Source organism: Cervus canadensis, chromosome 8, assembly GCF_019320065.1.
Source record: "Cervus canadensis isolate Bull #8, Minnesota chromosome 8, ASM1932006v1, whole genome shotgun sequence".
Classification (NCBI taxonomy): Eukaryota; Metazoa; Chordata; class Mammalia; order Artiodactyla; family Cervidae; genus Cervus; species Cervus canadensis.
Genome location: NC_057393.1, coordinates 41368111 through 41388533, shown reverse-complemented (window position 1 = coordinate 41388533; position 20423 = coordinate 41368111). Strand labels below are relative to the sequence as shown.

At 41.4% G+C, this 20423-nt stretch overlaps 1 protein-coding gene and 1 pseudogene across 4 annotated transcripts in view; both read right to left on the bottom strand.

Moving 5' to 3' along the window:
• The window catches only part of LOC122446694 (putative neutral ceramidase C), an 88706-nt gene that overhangs the window by 55765 nt on the left and 12518 nt on the right, over positions 1–20423 (bottom strand). The window contains exons 1-4 of one of the 4 annotated variants that reach the window (XM_043477180.1): positions 10021–10129; positions 8831–8949; positions 5676–5807; positions 1747–1946 (exon numbers count right to left, since the gene is read on the bottom strand). In XM_043477180.1, the coding sequence (XP_043333115.1) occupies positions 1747–1946; positions 5676–5802 (327 nt within the window). In that variant the 5' untranslated portion in view covers positions 5803–5807; positions 8831–8949; positions 10021–10129. Of the gene's footprint in view, positions 1–1746; positions 1947–5675; positions 5836–8830; positions 9098–10020; positions 10130–20423 lie in introns of those variants that run through there. The other 3 variants (XM_043477179.1, XM_043477182.1, XM_043477181.1) reach the window with 3 other exon arrangements.
• LOC122446695 lies at positions 14485–15671 on the bottom strand (annotated as a pseudogene).

Sequence of the window (20423 nt, the reverse complement as noted above, 5' to 3'; positions counted from 1 at the left end):
GGGTGGAAGAAGCTTTTCGCTGGCCTATGGGCAAGGCAGGAGCTGGCGTGACTTGGGAAGTGTGTTATAATGCTGGAGACCTTTCAGGGTTTTTCTGTTCTTTGAAACAGGATCTTTTCTCCAGCCTATGTAAGATACTACAGAAGAAAATACTTCCTTGACTATCATCCTACATTTCTAGGAATACCCTGAAGACTGAAGTCCTCTTCACTTTGGTTGTCTGGTGTGTGGTTTTTTGCTTTTTGTTTTTTTTCCTAAAGAATATGGTTTCTTTAGGACACAGTTATCTTTACTGAGGGTACCTCACCCTGGCTTTTACAATGTTGTCCCTCCCAATGTTGTAGCCCACCAAATACATCAATCTTAAACCCCTTCTCTCACTATATCACAAAGTGTACCCATAAAAGCTGCACCCAGGTCTTCAGCATGGTCCCTCTACAGCTTGCCTTATCCCTCATGCAAGTGCTCATTTAAAGTTTACATTCCAGAGCCACTTTTCAGAACGGACAACAAGGAATAATTTCTAGAATCTAAAGATTATTTGGTTGGAGGGGAAAAAAAATCCTATCAGGAAATCTCATGCTCTGATTCCCTAGGAAAGGGTAGCTAGAAGTGTGTGTCTAACTTCACCACCAGGAGGTTGCATGCCAGCAGCCCACAGGCCACCCCTGGCCCCAAAAAGGGTTTTACTTGGCTAACACAGTGTTGGCCCATACCAGATTTCCAGTTTTAACTAGAGTTGCTTACATTTTCCAACTGCTGCTGCTACTGCTAAGTCGCTTCAGTCATGTCCGACTCTGTGCGACCCCAAAGACGGCAGCCCACCAGGCTCCCCGTCCCTGGGATTCTCCAGGCAAGAACACTGGAGTGGGTTGCCATTTCCTTCTCCAGTGCATGAAGGTAAAAAGTGAAAGTGAAGTCGCTCAGCCGTGTCCGACTCTTAGCGACCCCATGGACTGCAGCCTACCAGGCTCGTCTGTCCATGGGATTTTCCAGGCAAGAATACTGGAGTGGGGTGCCATTGCCTTCTCCAACAGAGAGATTTAAATCCTCAGATTTTCAATCCAGAAACTCTTTCACTCTCTCTCTCTCTCTCTCTCAGTCTTTCAGTCATGTCCAACTCTTTGTGACCCCATGGACTCTAGCCCGCCAGGCTTCTCTGTCCATGGAATTCTCCTGGCAAGAATACTAGAGTTGGTAGCCATTCCCTTCTCCAGGGTATCTTTCCAACCCAGGGATCGAACCCCAGTCTCCCACATTGCAGGCAGATTGTTAATCTGTCTGAGCCTCTAGGGAAGCCCTGGCTTCTCTTTAAAGAACTATAAGGTGAGGCAGCCCTAGTTTCACACTCTTACATGGCAATGATCAGCTAAAACCACTCATACTTTCTAGTTATACCACAGTCCCCACCACTTTCTGTTGCCCCCCACACTTAGGACTCACTAGACATTTATCTTGTATTGGCCTGCTTCAGTCATTCGGGGTACCTGCCCGTCCCCTGTAGAATCAGAGTTTGCCCACTCTGCCACTTTCATTCATAAAAAAGGGGCCAGTTGAGTTTACAAGGGAGTTGTGGTTAAGTAAAAGTTCCCTCTTCCTTATAGTACAATATTTAAAATGTTAGACAGCAGTGAAGTCAATACAAATGGAGGAGATTAAGACATAACAATTAGGAGTAAATGCAGGGTACTATATAATAAAATTACTTGTTTCACAGTCTCTTCAAGGATCCCATGATTTACCTACCAAATTGATATCTGATACTTGTCCTGTGCAGTCAGCTCGCCCCACACCAATATGGTAGCCACTGAAGTTCTGAAAGAGGGTAGGCTCTGGGGTGCTGGGTGTTGGAGATGCCTGGGTAGTTGTGGGGCCCCAGGGGGGTGTTGAGTTTTGAGGGGCTGCAGAGCCCTGGGTAGCTGGAGGGCCCTGGGTGGATGGAGAACCTGAATCAAAAACCAAAATAAGATATTTAAGAAACAACATTTTAACCCATGCACTTGGCCTCAGTTAGGACACACAGATTCAGGTTCCTAAGGAAGAATCTCTGTATATTCTCTTACATTCAAGATACACTGTGAGAAACATCTCAGGAACTTGGTTTGTATCATTATCCCAAGGAGGATCTTTTTCATGGATCAGAAATGTTTCAGCCTAACAATAAAGGTCTCTGACAAATGTCCTTCAACTTCTCCCTCGGCTCTTCCTGTTAAACTGGAGCCCTTCATTCACTCACCTGGCACTTCTACTCCAGCCAAACAAATCAGGCACCAGGTTCCTGGCCCACAGTCTACTAAACCCAGCCTCTGGGTTCGAATATTCTCTCCATCCAGAGACCTTACTCCTCTCTGTTTTACCAGTCAATCTCCACTACATTTTAGAGTGGTTCATTTCCATCCTACCCAAATCCAGCTCAACTCCTTATCTCCAGAATGTAACCCCAACTCTCTCTACCTTGCTCTAGATGTTTTATTCTTAATGCAACCTAGATCTTTTATTCTTAATGCAATTTAGATTATTGGATATTTGTTAACACAGTCCCACCTTATGTTAACTGTTCTTATATCACCATACAGGTATGCACTCTAATATATATACCCTATATTAACATCACACACACACCCTAATATAAGGGAGGCAAAATGGGATAGAGACTAAAAGGGCAGATATCAGAAACAACTGGGGTTTGAAAATTAACTCTACCTTTACTAGCTGAATAAATGATTTAACCTATTTTACCCCAACTTTTTTCATCTATGAATAAAAGTAACATAACTTTCTCATAACATGAATCATCTCCTACTTACTAGGGTTTATTGACAATTAATATCTTAATACATAGTCAAAATTTAGAACAATGGCTGACATATAGCTTCAATTTTATTTACACATTTAGACATTTTATATATTTCATTTTGTCTATTTCTACCCCAGACAACAGCCAGGGTTGGCCAAAGCAACACATGTCAGTGTTACATGCATCAGTGGTCAGAAAGTACTTAGGCAAGAGATCAACAGCAGACTTCTGGGTTCCAGAATTCTGGAACTCAAGAAAGCTTAGAGATCACATCATCCAATCACCTCCATTTTACTTATAAGGAAACTGAAATCCGGAGAAATGATTTAACCAAGTTTCCATGGAAAGCATATGATGAATCAGGTGCCTGATCAGATTCTCCAACTCAGAATCAACTGCTCTTTCATGCACATTCTAAGCGCAGTTAGAATCCATGCCTTCTCACCCGTAAGCCCAAGTATTCTACAAAACATCAAGTATTGCAAGGAAGGAAATAGGCACCTTCGCTACTGCCTCACTGATACCAACATAGAAACATGCTGCAGGCCAACGCCAAATCTAATCACATAGCCAAGGGGCTTATTTCCCATCTCGGAGTTTCAGATGTCTAAAATGGAACTAAGGCTAGCACCTACCTTTATGGGAGTTTTGTAGGAATTAAGTGAGAAATTTACATAGAATGCTTACTATTTTCATCATAGAAGTTATTGTTTACGGAAGGATTGCTTCGCACCAACCACTATGGTAAGCATTCTATGTAAATTTCTCATTTTATCTGCCTGCAGTGCAGATTTGGGTTTGATCCCTGGGTTGGGAGATCCCTTGGAGAAGGAAATGACAACTCACTCCAGTATTCTTGCTTAGAGAATCCCATGGACATAGAAGCCTGGTGGGCTAGAGTCCATGGGGTCGCAAAGAGTCGGACACGACTGAGCAACTAAACACACCTGTACACAAAATGAAAATAGTGGCCAGTATTTTCACTATTTTCACTATAACCTCTCTGAGCCTCCGACTCTAGATACTCTGATTTTACAACAGAAAACTAGGTTAAGTCCTATGGATTCTTTCATTTCTAGCAATAAAACTCATTCTGTCCACTGCCAGAAAAGAGGATCTCTGTTTCTCTGGGTTTTCAGGGAATCCAAAATATGAAGACAGGTAGAGAACACGCTGGAAAAGAGAAGAGGCCACAAAAGAGAAAAGTGAGCTCAATAACACTGCCTCTTTCTCCACTGGCTGAGGACAGCCCTCTCTCCGCCCCCTGCCCCCCATTTTTTGGAATGCATTTGCTTTATAACATTGTGTTAGTTTCTACTATACAGCAAAGTGAATCAGCTGTATGTATACATATACCCCCTCTTTTTTGGATTTCCTGCCTATTTAGGTCACCACAGAGCGCTGAGTAGAGTTTCCTGTGCTATACAGTAGGTTCTCATTAGCTATCTACTTTATACACAGTGGTGTTTATATGTCAATTTCAATCTCTGGAATCTAGGAAGATGATAGAGACGAACTTCTTGGTAATAAAGCCCACCCTTTACTTTGGTCAAAGCATTCAATCCCCACCTGTCTTTTGTACTGTTTATTAGTTATTGTTGTTCAGTCACCAAGTCATGTCTGACTCTTTGCAACCCATGGACTACAGCATAAGAGGCCTCCCTGTCCCTCACCATCTCCTAAAGTTTGCCCAAGTTCATGTCCATTGCATCAGTGATGCCATCCAGCCATCTCATCCTCTGATGCCCTCTTCCCAGCATCAGGAACTTTTCCAACAAGTTGTCTGTGTGCATCAAACCACCAAAATACTGGAGCTTCTGCATCAGTTCTTTCAATGAGTATTTAGGGTTAATTTCCCTTAAGATTGACTGGTTTGATCTCCTTGCTGCCCAAGGAACCCTCAGGAGTCTTCTCCAGCACCACAGTTCAAAGTCATCAATTCTTGGGCACTCTGCCTTCTTTACAGTCCAGCTTTCACAACCATACATGACCATTGGGAAGACCAGAGCCTTGACTATAGGGCCTTTGTTGGCAGAGTAATGTCTCTGCTTTTCAACACACTGTCTGTTTGTCATGGCTTTCCTGCTGAGAAGCACTGTCTTGGCAGGAAAATCTCGGCAGGTTTATTAGGTATATAACCTATCAAAGAAGAGGCACCATCAAAGACCTATGGACCTGGTATTGCCTGTAAATGGAGCCTAGATAGTTTTCAAATCTAAATTAGTTTCCAACATTAAAAAAAACTGGAAGGTATCTAAACTGCCTCCCCCAATTTCTAGCTTTCATTGAAAACTCAGGAGAGTTGAGTCCATGTGACAACATGACAACAAACAGTTGGCACTCAGGAGGGCCTGCGGACCCTCTTCACCGGAAATACCTGCCACCTGCCCCCCACCGTGGGCCACCTCCCCTCATTTATGGAACTTGATTGACCTTCATAGGATTTGAGTTCAAGATCCCTTCTCTAAAGTTTCAGAGACTAATTGACATTCAGCAGGTCTTTCCTTCTCCTTTGGCCCCCCAGGAGAAGATGTTGCCAGAACGAAGGCAAAGAGAAAAAGAAGAGGTTCAGGAGTCCCTGGGCCTTGAAGAATCCTAAGCTATACTTAGATCAATGGAAAAGTGAGACAAATAAGTGCATGTCAGAACACCACACTGGCTATTTGGGGGCAAAGGTAAACTTGATAAAAATTGCTATCAATGCATAAACAGCAACTAATGAAAAGGTTAGATGACCATCCCTTGGTGCTTAAGTACACAGTGAACTGCCCTATTATCAGCAGTATCAGCAGATACTGTTTCTTGCCTTGGTATTCCCCATAATGAAGAAATTTCCTACAAGCTAGGAATAGCATCCAAGAGTACTCACGATACTTACCTGTGTGATTTTCAATGGTCCCACTGGTGATAAACAACAGACTGAGAAGAGCCACCGTGATCCCTGTCATCAACACGAGGAGGAAAATCAGGAATATTTCAAAGCCAGACAAGGTGCGTTTGGCCATTTTTTCTGAGGAAAAGCAGAGTCAGAAGGAGAACTGTGAAAGAAACAGGTAAAAGAATAACAAAATATACAGGTTTCAAGCTGCAAAGGCTAAGATATCTTAGCTCTTTCATAGAACAGATTGTACCAGGAATGCCACTAGGTCAACGTCCCATGCCCCATGGCCCCATTGGTCCATGACCAATCAATTACAGCACTCTTTGATGAATTCACATGGGTTTTCCAAATACTTTTCAGCACAGTGCTCATCCTGGAAGCTGCCACCCATCATCTGGCATTGACGACAAAGCTAAAACCTATATGTACTCCTAGGATACATCATACTGCTTTCATTCACAGCAGTGGTGCTCTCTGTATATTGGTCTAGGCTGAAGCATTTCTGCCAACAAGGATAACTGATGTACCCACATGGCTTGTACTTGTGAGAAAGCTGGCTGTGGTTAGGGCCGTACTTTGTGGCCATGGTTAAATAACTTGTCCACAAGAAGGTGAAACACATAACTCTGGCCTTTAAAACTCCTGTCCTAACTTTTGATTTCTACCTGAATAGAAAACAACATGGAAAAGGAGATTGGCATCTCTGATCTAAAGCCAGGCATTTGTAAAATTTCTCTCTTCAGTGATTGGAAGGATCCCACACATTTTGCAAACCCCAAGTCAAAGGATGAGGATAAAGATAATGCCATTGTGTGCAACAAAAGCAGAAAATGTCCTTACTGATTCATGAAGACATTTTAGGCCTGGAATTCATCACAACTCAGAGGGACTAGAGAATCTACAGATTCACATAATGCAGCAGGAGAAAGTATAATATGGTTACAAATTGTGTTGTGAGATCTGGTGTCAGAGTTCAAATCTCACATCTGCCACTTACTAGATGACCCCGGGAAATTGTGCCTGACACTGAGCCTCAGTTTCCCTATCTGTAAATAGGAATGTGACGATTATAATTTTAGTACCTATTGTATAGTTTTTATAAAAATGAGATGACAGTAATACTTTGTTACATGGAATGTAGTAAGTGTTCAGAATGTTAGCATTTATCAATTAGGTTCTAAAATACCAAAGGCTCTGTGCTCCTCACTGGCCTAAGAGAGTTTATATGAGACTAGTATTCAAGAATCACAAATCCAAGGTGGGAACTTCAGAGTCTATTTTCTTAACCTTAAGGAAGCTTGCATAGTAAGGTGGGACCGGAGTCCCAAGCCTTGGGTACTATGGCGCTACCCCCAAGAGCTGTAAATTGGCAACAAGCAGCTGTGTTTATTATGGCCCAATTTTTCATTTCAATTTGACTTAGTCAACAAGATAAAAGATAGAGGTGACAATTTATCTGTAAAAATAGAATCTACATTTACAACTATAGGCTTCCTGCAAATATAGGAAATTTCAGGCTTCCTTTCAAAATATTCCATAATATATGGCAACACTGAGCCAGCATTCCTGTGCGCCGAGAATCTTGTAAAACTTAGTAGCCGCTGTTCCCTTTCAATGGGGCAGCCCTTCTGCAACCTGCCACTGTACCCAGTGAGCCTTATCTATATGGTCTTTGTCATCATTTTATTTTGCAACCCATGGACTAAAGGTTAATAATCAGTTTGACAGCAAACACTTCAGAGGTAGTGCTGAACTGGGAGTGGACGAAGAGCTTGAAACATCTTCCTGTACTTCCCGGTTAGTTGTTAGTAGGCATTCCTCAACCATTTATCACCACTGCGGTCAGTCTTACTACACGACCGGTAGAGACATCTTCAAATTTAGGGCAAAACAACTTTCACTGTCAGCTCTGAGTCAGAAAGCACATCTAACATGTGCATCTAAAATTTTGATAACTCAAAGAAGTTTGCTAGTCAGTTGCTGTTGTTTTCAGTAGCAGACTTCAGACCTTGTAAACCTAGTTCTTGCTTGAAGCTTTGGTTGCTATGAGCCTTCCTGCTAGCTGAGATAGCACAAAGAAGGCCATTAAAAGTGGTCCAGACTGGCAGCTAGACCCCTCAACCTTAAAGCATGTATATGCAGATCACATGTGTAAATGTGGCTATGTGGTAAAAGCCTGTATAATAGACATAATATGAAATATGTATATGAATGTGTGTATACAGATTTATTTTTTTTGCTACTTTTGCTCTACTGAACTAATTGTCACCACTGACCTTTTACACGAATCAACAATGGCACTTGGCATTAGAGTTTACTTCTTACGTGGATTACAGTGATATATCTCATGTATTTCACCACTCTATTTAGTTGCCAAAATTACCACCAACATATTGGGTTGGCCAAAAAGTTCATATAGAAAAACCTGAATGAACTTTTTGGCCAACCCAATATTACCATTTTTTTTTCAACACACTATCCTTTAAAAATGATTAAAATCTGAATTTAAACATGAAAGCAGATGCCTCATACTCTCTTCAAAAGGTAAATGTGCCTTGGAAAGTTGAACCAGTGATTATATTTTAAAGGACTGTTATACTTCCATGGTGGTCCTGTGGTAAAAAATCTGCCTGCCAATGCCAGGGGACATGAGTTTGATCCCTGGTCCAGGAAGATCACACATGCTATGGAGCACCTAAGCGCATGTGCCACATGTGGTCTGGAGTCCATGAGCCGCAACTCCTGAGCCCAAATGCCCCTAGAGCCCGTGCTCTGCAAGAAGAGAAGCTACTGCAATGAGAAGCCCGTGCAATGCAACTATAGAGTAGCCCCGCTCACTGCAACTTGAGAAAGCCCACTCACCACAAAAGTAAATAAATATATAAATTTTTAAAAATAAAGAACTGTACACTTTCACATACTTCCCACTTACTCTAGCACAATCCTTCAAGGTTAATGGTAAGGCAGTAATGATACAGTAGCATGTCACTTGCCATATCACCCTGATGTCCCCTATTTTTCAGGACTGCAACAGTAAAAAGTAGTGTTTTAGCAAAATGGGTTTCCAAAGCTAAGAAAATCAGGTGTAATTAAGATCCCTGAGACAAGATGATTCAAGATCCCTCCCTCCAAGAAAATGTAGGCATTCTTACCGACTCAACCACTCAGATGAACTTGCGTGTCCTGGTAAAGCAAATAGTGGCCCAGAATCTTGTCCTCCGTCCCCTGGAACGCTGCTCAGTTGAGACTTCTCAGCACTTTCTGAAACCTACTGAAGAAAGATCTTCACAGTCATGTGCAAGCAAGTTAAGAGTTCTCATTAGCACAGTTTTGTGGGTTTGGTACTTGGAAGAGATTAGTGTATTGATAACAAATGGCTTATTAGCGAATTCTCCCCTGGCACAGCCTGATACTGAGGATCTGAGCTGCAGAAGGCCTACCAGGGTGAAGGTCATTTCAGATTTCAACACAACTCTTCCAGCCCATCAAGGTCTGTGCAAGAGCTCTAACCTGGATCACACACACACAGAAAGTACCTGCTTTATTTATTTACCCCTGGTCACTCAACCAGTTTATTAAGAGGGAATGATAATGTATGCTGGACCTTAGTGTGGGCTATGGGCCCCACTAGGCAACATTTACAACAATTTCAAGATATTTAATTTTTTTCATGTCATTAAATTTTCAAAACATTATGATCTCATTTTTGTAAAATATACAATATTCACAATGTTTTGCAAAATATAAAATATATATAAAATATATAATACTTATATGTGATCATAAAGACTGTTAAAAAGTACAGCAAAAAAATATTAAGAAGCAATTATCTGGTGAGAAGATCATGGGTGAATTTTTTTTCATATTTCTGGTTCTTGGCATTTTCTATAATAAGTCATGTAGCTTTTATTGTAACTAAACTATCTTACCTCATCTCAGAGAATGTATCCTATATAACAGCATGAAGTTAATCAATGGCCCACAAAAGACAGAGACAAGAAATAGACCAAAGTTCTCCTTCTTTCCTGGTAAATCCATGTTGTTCAGGAAGCAATTTGAAGACCACATAGGCAGCTAAGTTTTACACAGAGTTTTAAGAGAGACCAACTCCAAAGTTCTGATGGAAACATTAGATTTAAGTGCTTTCAGATAGGGCATTTAGAAATGTGTCTTAGCTACCTCTTTGCTACAACAGAGGGGAAAAGGCTAAACTGTGGAATTAGATAAGATTTTGTTTTCCCTTTTCATGCATATTTATGTTTGTTGCTTGACACCAAGAATTCTGAGACCAAATCTAGCTAACTTAAAGATAGCTGGGGAAAGAGAAAAAAAAAAAATTTACCAGAAGGCATCAAAAGAAGTTGAAAATGAAGGCTTGGGAAGGCTAGAGGGAAGCTCTAAGGATCTATGTGGCAGGAGCTATTGAATCATCTCTTCAGGGCATCACCATCAGATGGATGCATGCCAACTATGTTAGGTCTTTGGATTGCTCCACTCTGGATTCAGTACCTAAAAGATAGCATCTGCCTGACTTAGCTCAGATCATATACCTGTCCATATACCTGTATATATATCTCCCCATCCCCACATTCCACTGAGGGGATATTTAACAAGGCCATACCCAAAGAGGGAAGGTTAGCTCTCCAAAATACAATCAAGGTACAACAGAAACAACATATCCACTAGTGACTTGGCCTTAGACTTCCTTTTCCTATCCTTCTCTCTTATGCGGGAGGCCCTCTACACTGGCCCTTTGATCTAAAATGTGGTCTCTTCGGGGCCTCTCCAGCCATCTTTCTCTCTATAATGTGGAGCCACGCCATGATGGTTCCCACTGAGTCTAGCAAGATGATCCACAATGGAGTCAGATGAGATCACTTTAACCAGAGTTTTAGAAGATAATCATGGCATAATACAGCATTTCTCCCAGACAACAGTTGAACTCCCATGCCAGAACACTAAAGATGTGAGAATCAAGGAGATTCCAAGCACTGTGACAGAGTCAGTGAAGGAAAAATGTTGGGCCAAGGGGATTTGTGGGGTCCAGCAAGACACTGGGCTTCAATAGTCAGCAATAAGACTATCTCCGGGTGAGGGGAAAATGTAATCACTGTGAATATTTTGTACATGTATTTTATTTCTGTGTGAATGGCCACACAGCCATGATCATATAGTAGTTAGTACTCTGTCTTGTGACTGGCCAGACAAATCCTGTTTGCTAGGATACGGATGGCTATCCTTTTCAATTCATCACCCCAAGACACTCACTTATGTTCTACCCATTCTACAGATGAGGAAACATACAAAGGTTAAAGGGCTTCCAGAACAGGAAAGGATGGTTAAAAGTGAACATGATTAAATAATAATTATTCTAGGATGTGAATCCAAGTCTCCAGATTCCCAGACAGGACCTCTTGCCTTTCATCAAACTCTTGCTGTCTATTGCACTCCCACCCTGGACCTGACATTGCAGCCTCTGGGGATAGATAAGTCATGTGTTCACTCCTCATTAGCAGATGATGAAGCTGACCATGCCTTCAGTCTCTTAACATCCTGACACTGAGGGAGACTTTCCCAAGTGCCCAATTCCTAAACCATTAACCGATAGTCATTAACACTATGATTTCTCTTAATATTTTACTTATGCCTGCAGGGTAGGGGCCTTAAAAGGTTTCATGCTAATTTCATATGCTCCATGCTAATGGTCACATCCTTTTTCATTCTTTAATTCTTGGAATAATTGAAGAATAATTTACTTTTAGAAGGAAAGTTATGACCAACCTAGAAAGTGAAAGTGAAGTCGCTCACCTGTGTCCGATTCTTTGTGACCCCATGGGCTGTAGCCTACCACGTTTCTCCATCCATGGGATTTTCCAGGCAAGAATACTGGAGTGGGGTGCCATTTCTTTCTCCAGGGGTTCTTCTCCAACCAGGGATCGAACCCGGCTCTCCCACATTGTCGGCAGACACTTTACCATCTGAGCTACCTACCTAGACAGCATATTAAAAAGCAGAGACATCACTTTGCCAACAAAGGTCCAGCTAGTCAAGGCTCTGGTTTTTCCAGTAGTCATGTATGGATATGAGAGTTGGACTATAAAGAAAGCTGAGCACTGAAGAATTGATGCGTTTGAACTGTGGTGTTGGAGAAGACTCTTGAAAGTCCCTTGGACTGCAGGGAGATCCAATCAGTCCATCCTAAAGGAGATCAGTCCTGGGTGTTCATTGGAAGGACTGATATTGAAGCTGAAACTCCAATACTTTGGCCACCTGATGCGAAGAGCTGACTCATTTGAAAAGACACTGGTGCTGGGAAAGACTGAGGGCAGGAGGAGAAGGGGACGACAGAGGATGAGATGGTTGGATGGTATCACCAACTCAATGGACATGAGTTTGGGTAAACTCCGGGAGTTGGTGATGGACAGGGAGGTCTGGCATGCTGAGATTCATGGGGTTGCAAAGAGTTGGACATGACTGAGCGACTGAACTGAACTATTTCATATAACACCCAGATTGTGGTTTACGTAGAAACTGATTCAAACTGCTTTTCAAAATTATGAGACAGTTGGGAAAAAACTGACTAGCTATTTGGTGATATTAAGGGATTATTATTTAGAATGTTAGTGAGATAATGCTGCTGCGATTATATATTTTTTGAAATCTTTATCTTTTAAATGCATTCAGTATCAGGTTGTTTTTTTTTTTTTTCAAAAGGAAACAATACCAAAAGTGCAAAATTCAGATCAATGGATGGGTAATAGACAGAGAGGACAGATGGGAGGACCAGTGGAGGGGAAGTCAGCTGTGCTCTTTAATATACCGGAGGACAGCAGAGAGGCAGTTTAAAGCCCTGCAGCAGATACTGTGGCAAACTTCACTCCACACCCTTTCTAGGCCCACCTGTGTGCAGAGGCTAGATCCTCATTTGCCTTGAATGCCAGATGTAGTTTAGGTTTTGCCTTTCAGAGGCACTCCTGTGAGATCTGGATTCAGAACTGAACTACTTGGGGAGAGAGGGCATGGGACATCCGTTTTACTAGTTTATGGCATGGCAGCATGACTCTGAGCTGCATCCTTATTCCATAACTATGACCAAGACAGCCCATCCCTAACCAGATCAGTTCTGCAGTTTAAGTTGGTGGTGGCGGGAGCAGTGGGATGGGGAGGCAAGATGTTCCTAGAAGCTCAGTTTCAATTCTCTGTCTTTAACCTTCACAAAGACTCTGCAAGTGACCTCTCTCCCTTCATAAAGCCCTTTCTTCTTTAGCTAACAGGAGGGGACTCTGTTATCTCCAGTAAAGGACTCATCCAAGCTAAATCTCACAAGAATGAGTATTGGACCTCTATGGAGAATATGTGCATTGGACACTGTATGCCAAGCCACCTCTGGGAACACTTTTAAAGTTAAAATTGATGAGCAGTTTGGCACAATGAACTTTTCATTATGCTGGCAAAGAAAATAATTTTAAGTACACAGGGCTGACATACTGATACCTTATCACGTTATGGGTTTTACAAAGGGCTGAAAAATCCCTTTGAACCCAAAAGCAGTCCCATCATAAGTTGACTGATGTTTTCACTTGTCGCAGCTAAATCTCTACCTCAAACTACAAGGAATAGAAGAGAGAACAGAGTTCTTTCTGTTCCAAACTGGAGAGAATGTTTACTGATTTCCTTAGGTACCTGTCATATGTTAAACCTGAAAATACAACTAAGGAATGTTATTCCCTTCAGTTGGGAGCCCAAGTTCCTGCTATAAAGGAGGTCCCAGCTCTGACCATATTGGGTGGAAGACTGCATGTGATAGAGGACTCACCGTGGCTCTCCTTCCCCTAGGAATTTCCAAAACCCATGTTCCCAGGCATGTTCCCAGGCTTCCCAGGTGGCACCAGTGGTAAAGAACCTGGCTGCCAGTGCAGGAGACATAAGAGATGTGGGTTTGATCCCTGGGTTGAGAAGATTCCCCAGAGAAGAAAATGGCAACCCACTTAGGTATTCTTGCCTGGAAAATCCCATGCTCACAGGAGCCTGGCAGGCTACGGTCCATGGGGTCATAAAAGAGTTAGACATGACTTAGCTTAGTCAGAAGCAACTTAGCATTCATACACGTTCCCAGAAATACTGACAGTCCTGCTTTTCTCAGACCAAAGGGTAGACAAACTATTCCAAGTCTACAGAGCTCCTCTTCACAAATTTGCCCCAGTCCTACTTTCAACACCAAGGGCAAAAGATAAACAGAAACATTGGGGGTATGGAAAAGATTGTAATTCAGAATCTGAAGATTGAGGCTTTTTTCTCAGTGATCTTTATCCTTCTAAGTTTCATTTTCCTTGTGTGAAAAATAAAAACTAACACAAAAATCACCTGATTAATATAGGTATTTTTGTTTTGTTTTGTTTTGTCAAATGTGTTATTGAGTGTAGACATCTGAAGTGCTGTAAAACATGCATTATCTGTAGATTCAAAAAGGAGCAAGCCACATTGTCCTCACTGTCAAATGTGTCAGGCTTGGCATATATGATGGAGATCAATGAAGTATCATGACAGTAATATGGTTCCTGGAAAGCTTCTACAGTTTGGAGTAGGGTCTTAATCACGTGAAAAGCAAAGCTGTTCACATTTAGTGAACTTGCATCTCATTGGAGGTACATAGTATTTTAATTTTAAAACAAATAAAAATAATTGTTTGTAGAAGATTCCCATCACCCCAACTTTACCTCCCCTTTCAGTTTTCAGAAATTTTAATTAAAAAAAAAAGTATATGCCTTTTGGAAGTTGTACATTTTATCTGAGCAATAATTAAAATTTATTTCTTTGGTTGCTGAGGTGTATTAAATTTGAAGAAGATAATATCTCTATCTTCAACAATATAATTTCTGCCTTGTTGTCTGTACTTTCCAGCAGCCTTGACTGCATTTTCAGAACCTTCCTCTTTAAAATCTTCATATTTCATTACTTCAGCCATAATGAGTCCTTTTTCAAAATCTGTGTAAATCTTTCCTGCAGCTTGAGGAGCCTTTGTCCCTTTCCTGATGGTCCATGCACGCACTTCATCTGGGCCTACAGTGAAAAAGTATTCTAGTTGGAGTGCTGCAAACCCAGCCTTAATGATCTTTGGCAAAGCGCTTTGTGTCATGTTCGCTTCCAGATACTTCTGTCTCTCCTCAGCACTCAATTCTTGCAACCTGAGTTCCAAGGCCCCAGTAAAAGGAATGACCAAGGCACCTGGGTCATACTTGTGTACCCACTCTTTAATTTTTATCAACCATTTGTTTTTCTTTCTAATGTAGTCTTTTTCGGAAAGATTAACCAAGTAGACCATTGGTTTTGAAGTCAGAAATAAGTGTTTATTCAATACTTCAATCTCTTTGTCATTCCAATCATGATAGAATCGAACAGGTTTCTCTTGATCTATAACCCAGGATTTGACTTTGCACATTATGTCATATTCAGGTTTTAGTTTTTTATCTCCTCCTCTCACAGCCACTTTCTCTAATTTATCTATAATGGGCCCAATCATTTCCTCATCTTTAAGCTGAAGCTCTTCATGTATTATTTCTATATCTCAAACAGGATCTACACTTCCTTCAACATGTGTGATATCATCATCTTCAAAAGCATGTGTTAAATGAAAGATTCCATCACAGGCACTAATACGAGATAAAAAGGCATTTCCCAGGCCTTGCCCATTGTGAGCTCTTTTTACAAGGCCAGCAATATCCACTACATTTAGAAAAGCAGGATTTTGCTTGCTGGTTTGGGGTACTGGCAAAGAAAGCCAAATCTTTCATCAGGCACAGATACTCTGCTCTCACTTGGATCAACAGTGCAGAATGGGAAGTTTTCTGCTGAAGCTTGACTATTGGTTAGTACATTGAAGAAGGTAGATTTCCCAACATTTGGTAATCCAACAATACCAATTTTCAAGGAGGTTCCAAATCTTCCAATGATTGGGGGTGGTTTAATTCCATCACCTCCCTTTCTGGGGAGCATTGTGCTCGCGGCACGCAATGACACAGGGCCCCAGCGGCAGCGGGAGATGGGTCCTACTGGCAACGGGAGGCAGGGAGGAAGGAGGAGAGCAGGTATTTTTTTTTAAAGTTCTTTGTTAATTCTACCACATGATGCAAATGAGTTATTAAATTGAATGTGGATGCCCAAGTGTGGCAAGTTCTGTACCTTTAAAACCTTATAGCACAGTCGTTTTCTTGGTGTGTTCCTCAAGCTTGGTTCTATAGATCTCCCTATTAGAGTTTGACATATTCAACCTTGGGGAGGAAGTTTTTTGCTATTTTCAAAACTTCCAGAGGATTTTAAAATTTAGATAAAATTGGAATTGCCAAACTTCCCTATTTCTCTACCGTTAGATAAACAGTGTGGAGCTATATAACTTGGCAGAGCATTTGGAAATTTTCCTGATGATTTGTCCCTTTCCAAAACCACACATAAGAATCTATTGCATTTGGCAGTGACAAATTTGAACTGCTTGCCATACAAGATTATGAAGGCTGATTGGAGGAAAGCGGGCTACAGCTGCATTTATCATGATGATTTCAGGGATGAAGGACAATATCTTTGATGTAATTTTTCCTTCCACATAAATCTCAGATGCATAGCATCTCCCACCTGAACTGTGCACTTGTGGGGAAAAGTACCTCACTGTCCTTTTCGTTGCTCTTGAGGGTTTGGCTGCACCTCACCACATCTGGGATCTTAGTTTCCCAATTAGGGATTAAACTTGTGCCCCCTGCATTGGGAGTGCAGAGTCTTAACCACTGGACCACCAGGAAAAATCCCAACACAATCCTTTGATAAAACTTGGGGAATTAAACGGACCAAGAGAAACAGAAAGCAACTTGCTTATCAAAGTCCAATGGGACTCAATGTTCTCTAGGGCCAACGGGAGCTTGACACTAAAGCACATTGTCAAAACCCAGGGGTTAAGAATCCCCTGCCAATGCAGAGAACATAGGTTCGATCCCTGGTCAGAAACTAAAAGTGCCACAACTACTGAGCCTGTGCCCTCTAGAACCCATGCTGTGCAACTAGAGAGCAGCCCTCCACTCCTTTAGAGAAAACCTAAACAGCAACAAAGAATCCATGAGCCAACATGAAGACCCAGCATAACCAAAACGAATCCTGCCTTTGACTCCTGCAAGCTTGAGACTCCTGCCTGGTTCTGACTTCATAGGCTGACCTCCTTGATTCTTGGGGAATCCACTTACCTCCACTGGGACCTCCCTACCCTAATCTCAGCCTCGCAGGATCAAAACCCTTCCTCAGCTTCTGGTTCACACTGAGGCTTGGTCTTGACCTCACACAGTGGAGGGAGTATCAGACAGATACCCTCTCAATTCATTGGCCCTACCATTTGAGTCTGGCTATCTCAGAGGCTACCTAAGCTTATAACTTTCAAAAAACTTTATAACTTTAAAAAAAATAATTTTTTAAAAAGAGAGATAATCAATTTTTTTTTTTTTTAAGTACACTGTCTTTCTTGTATTGAGCAGAACCAGCCTGAGGAGGAAGCTTGCCTGGTGAGAACTACTGTCTCCCCCTGCCTGGGGCAAATGTACTTGAACCATTCACAGAGGATTCCATTCCTCCTCTCACCCCCCACCCCCACCCCTGCCTTGGATCAGCCAAAAAGCAAAGGGGAAGGAAAGCAGTCCATCCCTATGCTATAGAGCAAATGCATACCAATTCTCATGCTCTTTCTTGCTGCAATTTGTCTGATTTTTCCCCAAGGATAACCCACTTAAGATCCAGGGGAAAGAAGAAAAAGTTCTTACTCATGTGTTCTACCTGGAGTGATAAAATGTCTGCAGGAGAACTTAACATTGTGGGTTTGTCATCGATTTGGGATGGTTATAAGCTCATAGCCAAGAGTCCTACTGCCAGTAGGAGATGAAACTGGATTCAAAATCAGATCATCTGTCTTCAGAGCCCTCCAGCTTGACCATCAGCTACACCATGCAATTAAAGTCTTTTACTATTAATAGTATTAACATATCCGACCTCCTTAGTGAAAGTGAAAATGTTAGTCACTCAGTCGTGCCCGACTGCATCCCACCAGGCTCCTCTGTCCATGGGATTTTCTAGGCAAGGATACTGGTGTAGTTTGCCATTTCCTTCTCCAGGGGATTTTACCAACCCAGGGATCAAACTCAGGTCTCCTGCACTGCAGGCAGATTCTTTACCGATTGAGTGACCAGGGAAGACCAACCTCCTTAGGTAACAATCAAATAATTCCTACAAAGTAGTCAAAAGCACAGATCTGGGTCTTCCCTGGTGGTTCAGCGGTTGAGAATCTGTTTTGCAATTCAGGGGATATGGGTTCGATCCCTGGTTGGGGAGCTAGGATCCCACATGCCACAGAGCAACTAAGCCCATGCACCACAGCTAGAGAATCCATGGGCCAAACAAAAGTTCCCAAGTGCCGCAATTAACACCCGACACAGTCAAATAAATATATAAAGAAATATTTTTTAAAAAACCAAGGCTAATAGGAGGTCAAATATTTAGACTCAGGAATTGTGAGAAGAGGTAAGGATTCTAAAATCATCTAGTCTAACCCCCATGTCATATAGATAAGTTACTTGCCCAAAGTCACTGTCATTGAGACTTCATACTCATCCATATCTGATTCTCCATTTCTCTGCAGACACACAGGAAGTTCACACTTTCCAGCCCTCTGGCAGTCATTTCATTGGTCAATGGACTGGAGATGGCATTGACAGGTGTCGTCTCTGGATTGAAGTATTAATGTGGAGGCATTTGAGAGCAAGTGTGAGTTCTCCATGATCTCCCTGCTGTGGTGACCCCAGTAACTGCATATCCCCCAGGTTACAAGATCTCCGAGGCACCACTTGGAAGAAATCTACCTCAGAGTCCTCAGACGGGAGTGTGCTTTGCATAAAGAAGTAAATGCCTATGTGTTAAGCAAATAAAGATTTTACCATGGCAAAGACCCTCTCCATCTTGATTAATACAGCCACCTGATTAATATCAGCTAATGACACTGACTCCTTACCCAAATTATAAATCTTCTTTTAAAATCTCCTTCAGTCCAATAAATGCCATGAATCAAATAGTTTTACTTCCACATATAGAAAATTGAAATTGAAATCCTATCTCACAATACTCACACAAATTAACTCAAAATAGATTAAAGGTTTACACATAAACCTGAAACTATAAAACTCCTAGAAGAAACATAGGGAAGATCATTGATCTTGGCAATAATTTTTTTGAATATGACAAAAAAAAAAAGCACAAGCAACAAAAACAAAAATCAATACGTGGGACTACAGCAAATGGAAAAGCTTCCAAACAGCAGATGAGACAATCAACAAAATGAGAAGACAGCTTACAGAACAGGAGAAAATATTTGCAAACCATATGTTAGATAAGAAGTTAATATCCAAAATATAAAGAACTCATACAACTCAACAACAAAAAACAAACAATTCAATTTAAAAATAAGCAGGGGAAATACATAGATGTTTTTTCCCCAAAGACATCCAAATGATGAAAGGGTATATCAAAGGATGCTCAACATTACATTTTGAAATATATTAAAATTTCTCAAATTTAGAGATCATATTTCATGTACTCTCAACTCTAAGACATGGCTAAAATGGGGAAGAAATATAAAAGGCTCCCAGGTCACAGAAACTTATGAAAGGAAATCCATGCATTTTATACCATAGGAGAGTCTCTTCAGCTCATGCAGGGCCTGATGATTTTTAATTTACATAAAGTTCTAATCAACCATTCTTTGTCTTCCAATCACAGATTGTTTCTAGAAGCAGGCACACAGGTAGCAAAAGTGATAGCTGAAAGAGGGCTCAAATGAAAAATGACTCAGTCTATGACAATAGTCAGTGATCAGTGAAACAGCTTGAGTCCTTTTTGTTTAACAGTCTGTAAGTCAGCAGAAGAATGTGTACCATATTTGAAAACATTTTCCTCCAAGATTTTTTTTTTTAAGTTTGGGGTTTAAAAGAAAGAACTCCATGTTTTAAAGTTATTAAAAAAAACAAAAATGAAGATGGAGACAAAAACAAACAAATCTATTTCCAAATGCTACAAGGTTTTATTAAGTTGGGATTTGGAGAATTTTTATTTTCTGCATTTTACTTACACATTTAATTTTTGTGCAATGATCATGTATTATTTTTGTGATACAAAGATAATTTTTTTAAAGGATGAATGCAGGGTATGAAAAAGTCACACTGAGTAACTAATTCAACTAGGTTAAAAAAATGGTGTCAACCCTGCTAATCTACTCTTGGACAAGGACATGCTTGCATGCTTAGTTGTGTCCAACTCTTTGCAGCCCCGTGGACTGTAGCCTGTCAGGCTTCTCTGTCCATAGTATTATCCAGGCAAGAATACTGGTATGGGTTACATCTCCTCCTCCAAGGGATCTTCCTGAGCCAGGGATCAAACCAGCATCTCCTGTGTCTCCTGTATTGCAGGTGGATTTGTTATCCACTGAGCCAATCTTAAGTTCAGTTCAGTCACTCAATCGTGTCCGACTCTTTGCGACCCCATGAATCACAGCACGCCAGGTCTCCCTGTCCATCACCAACTCCCAGAGTTTACTCAAACTCATGCCTATCGAGTCGGTGATGCCATCCAGCCATCTCATCCTCTGTCATCCCCTTCTCCTCCTGCCCCCAAACCCTCCCAGCATCAGGGTCTTTTCCAATGAGTCAACTCTTCACATGAGGTGGCCAA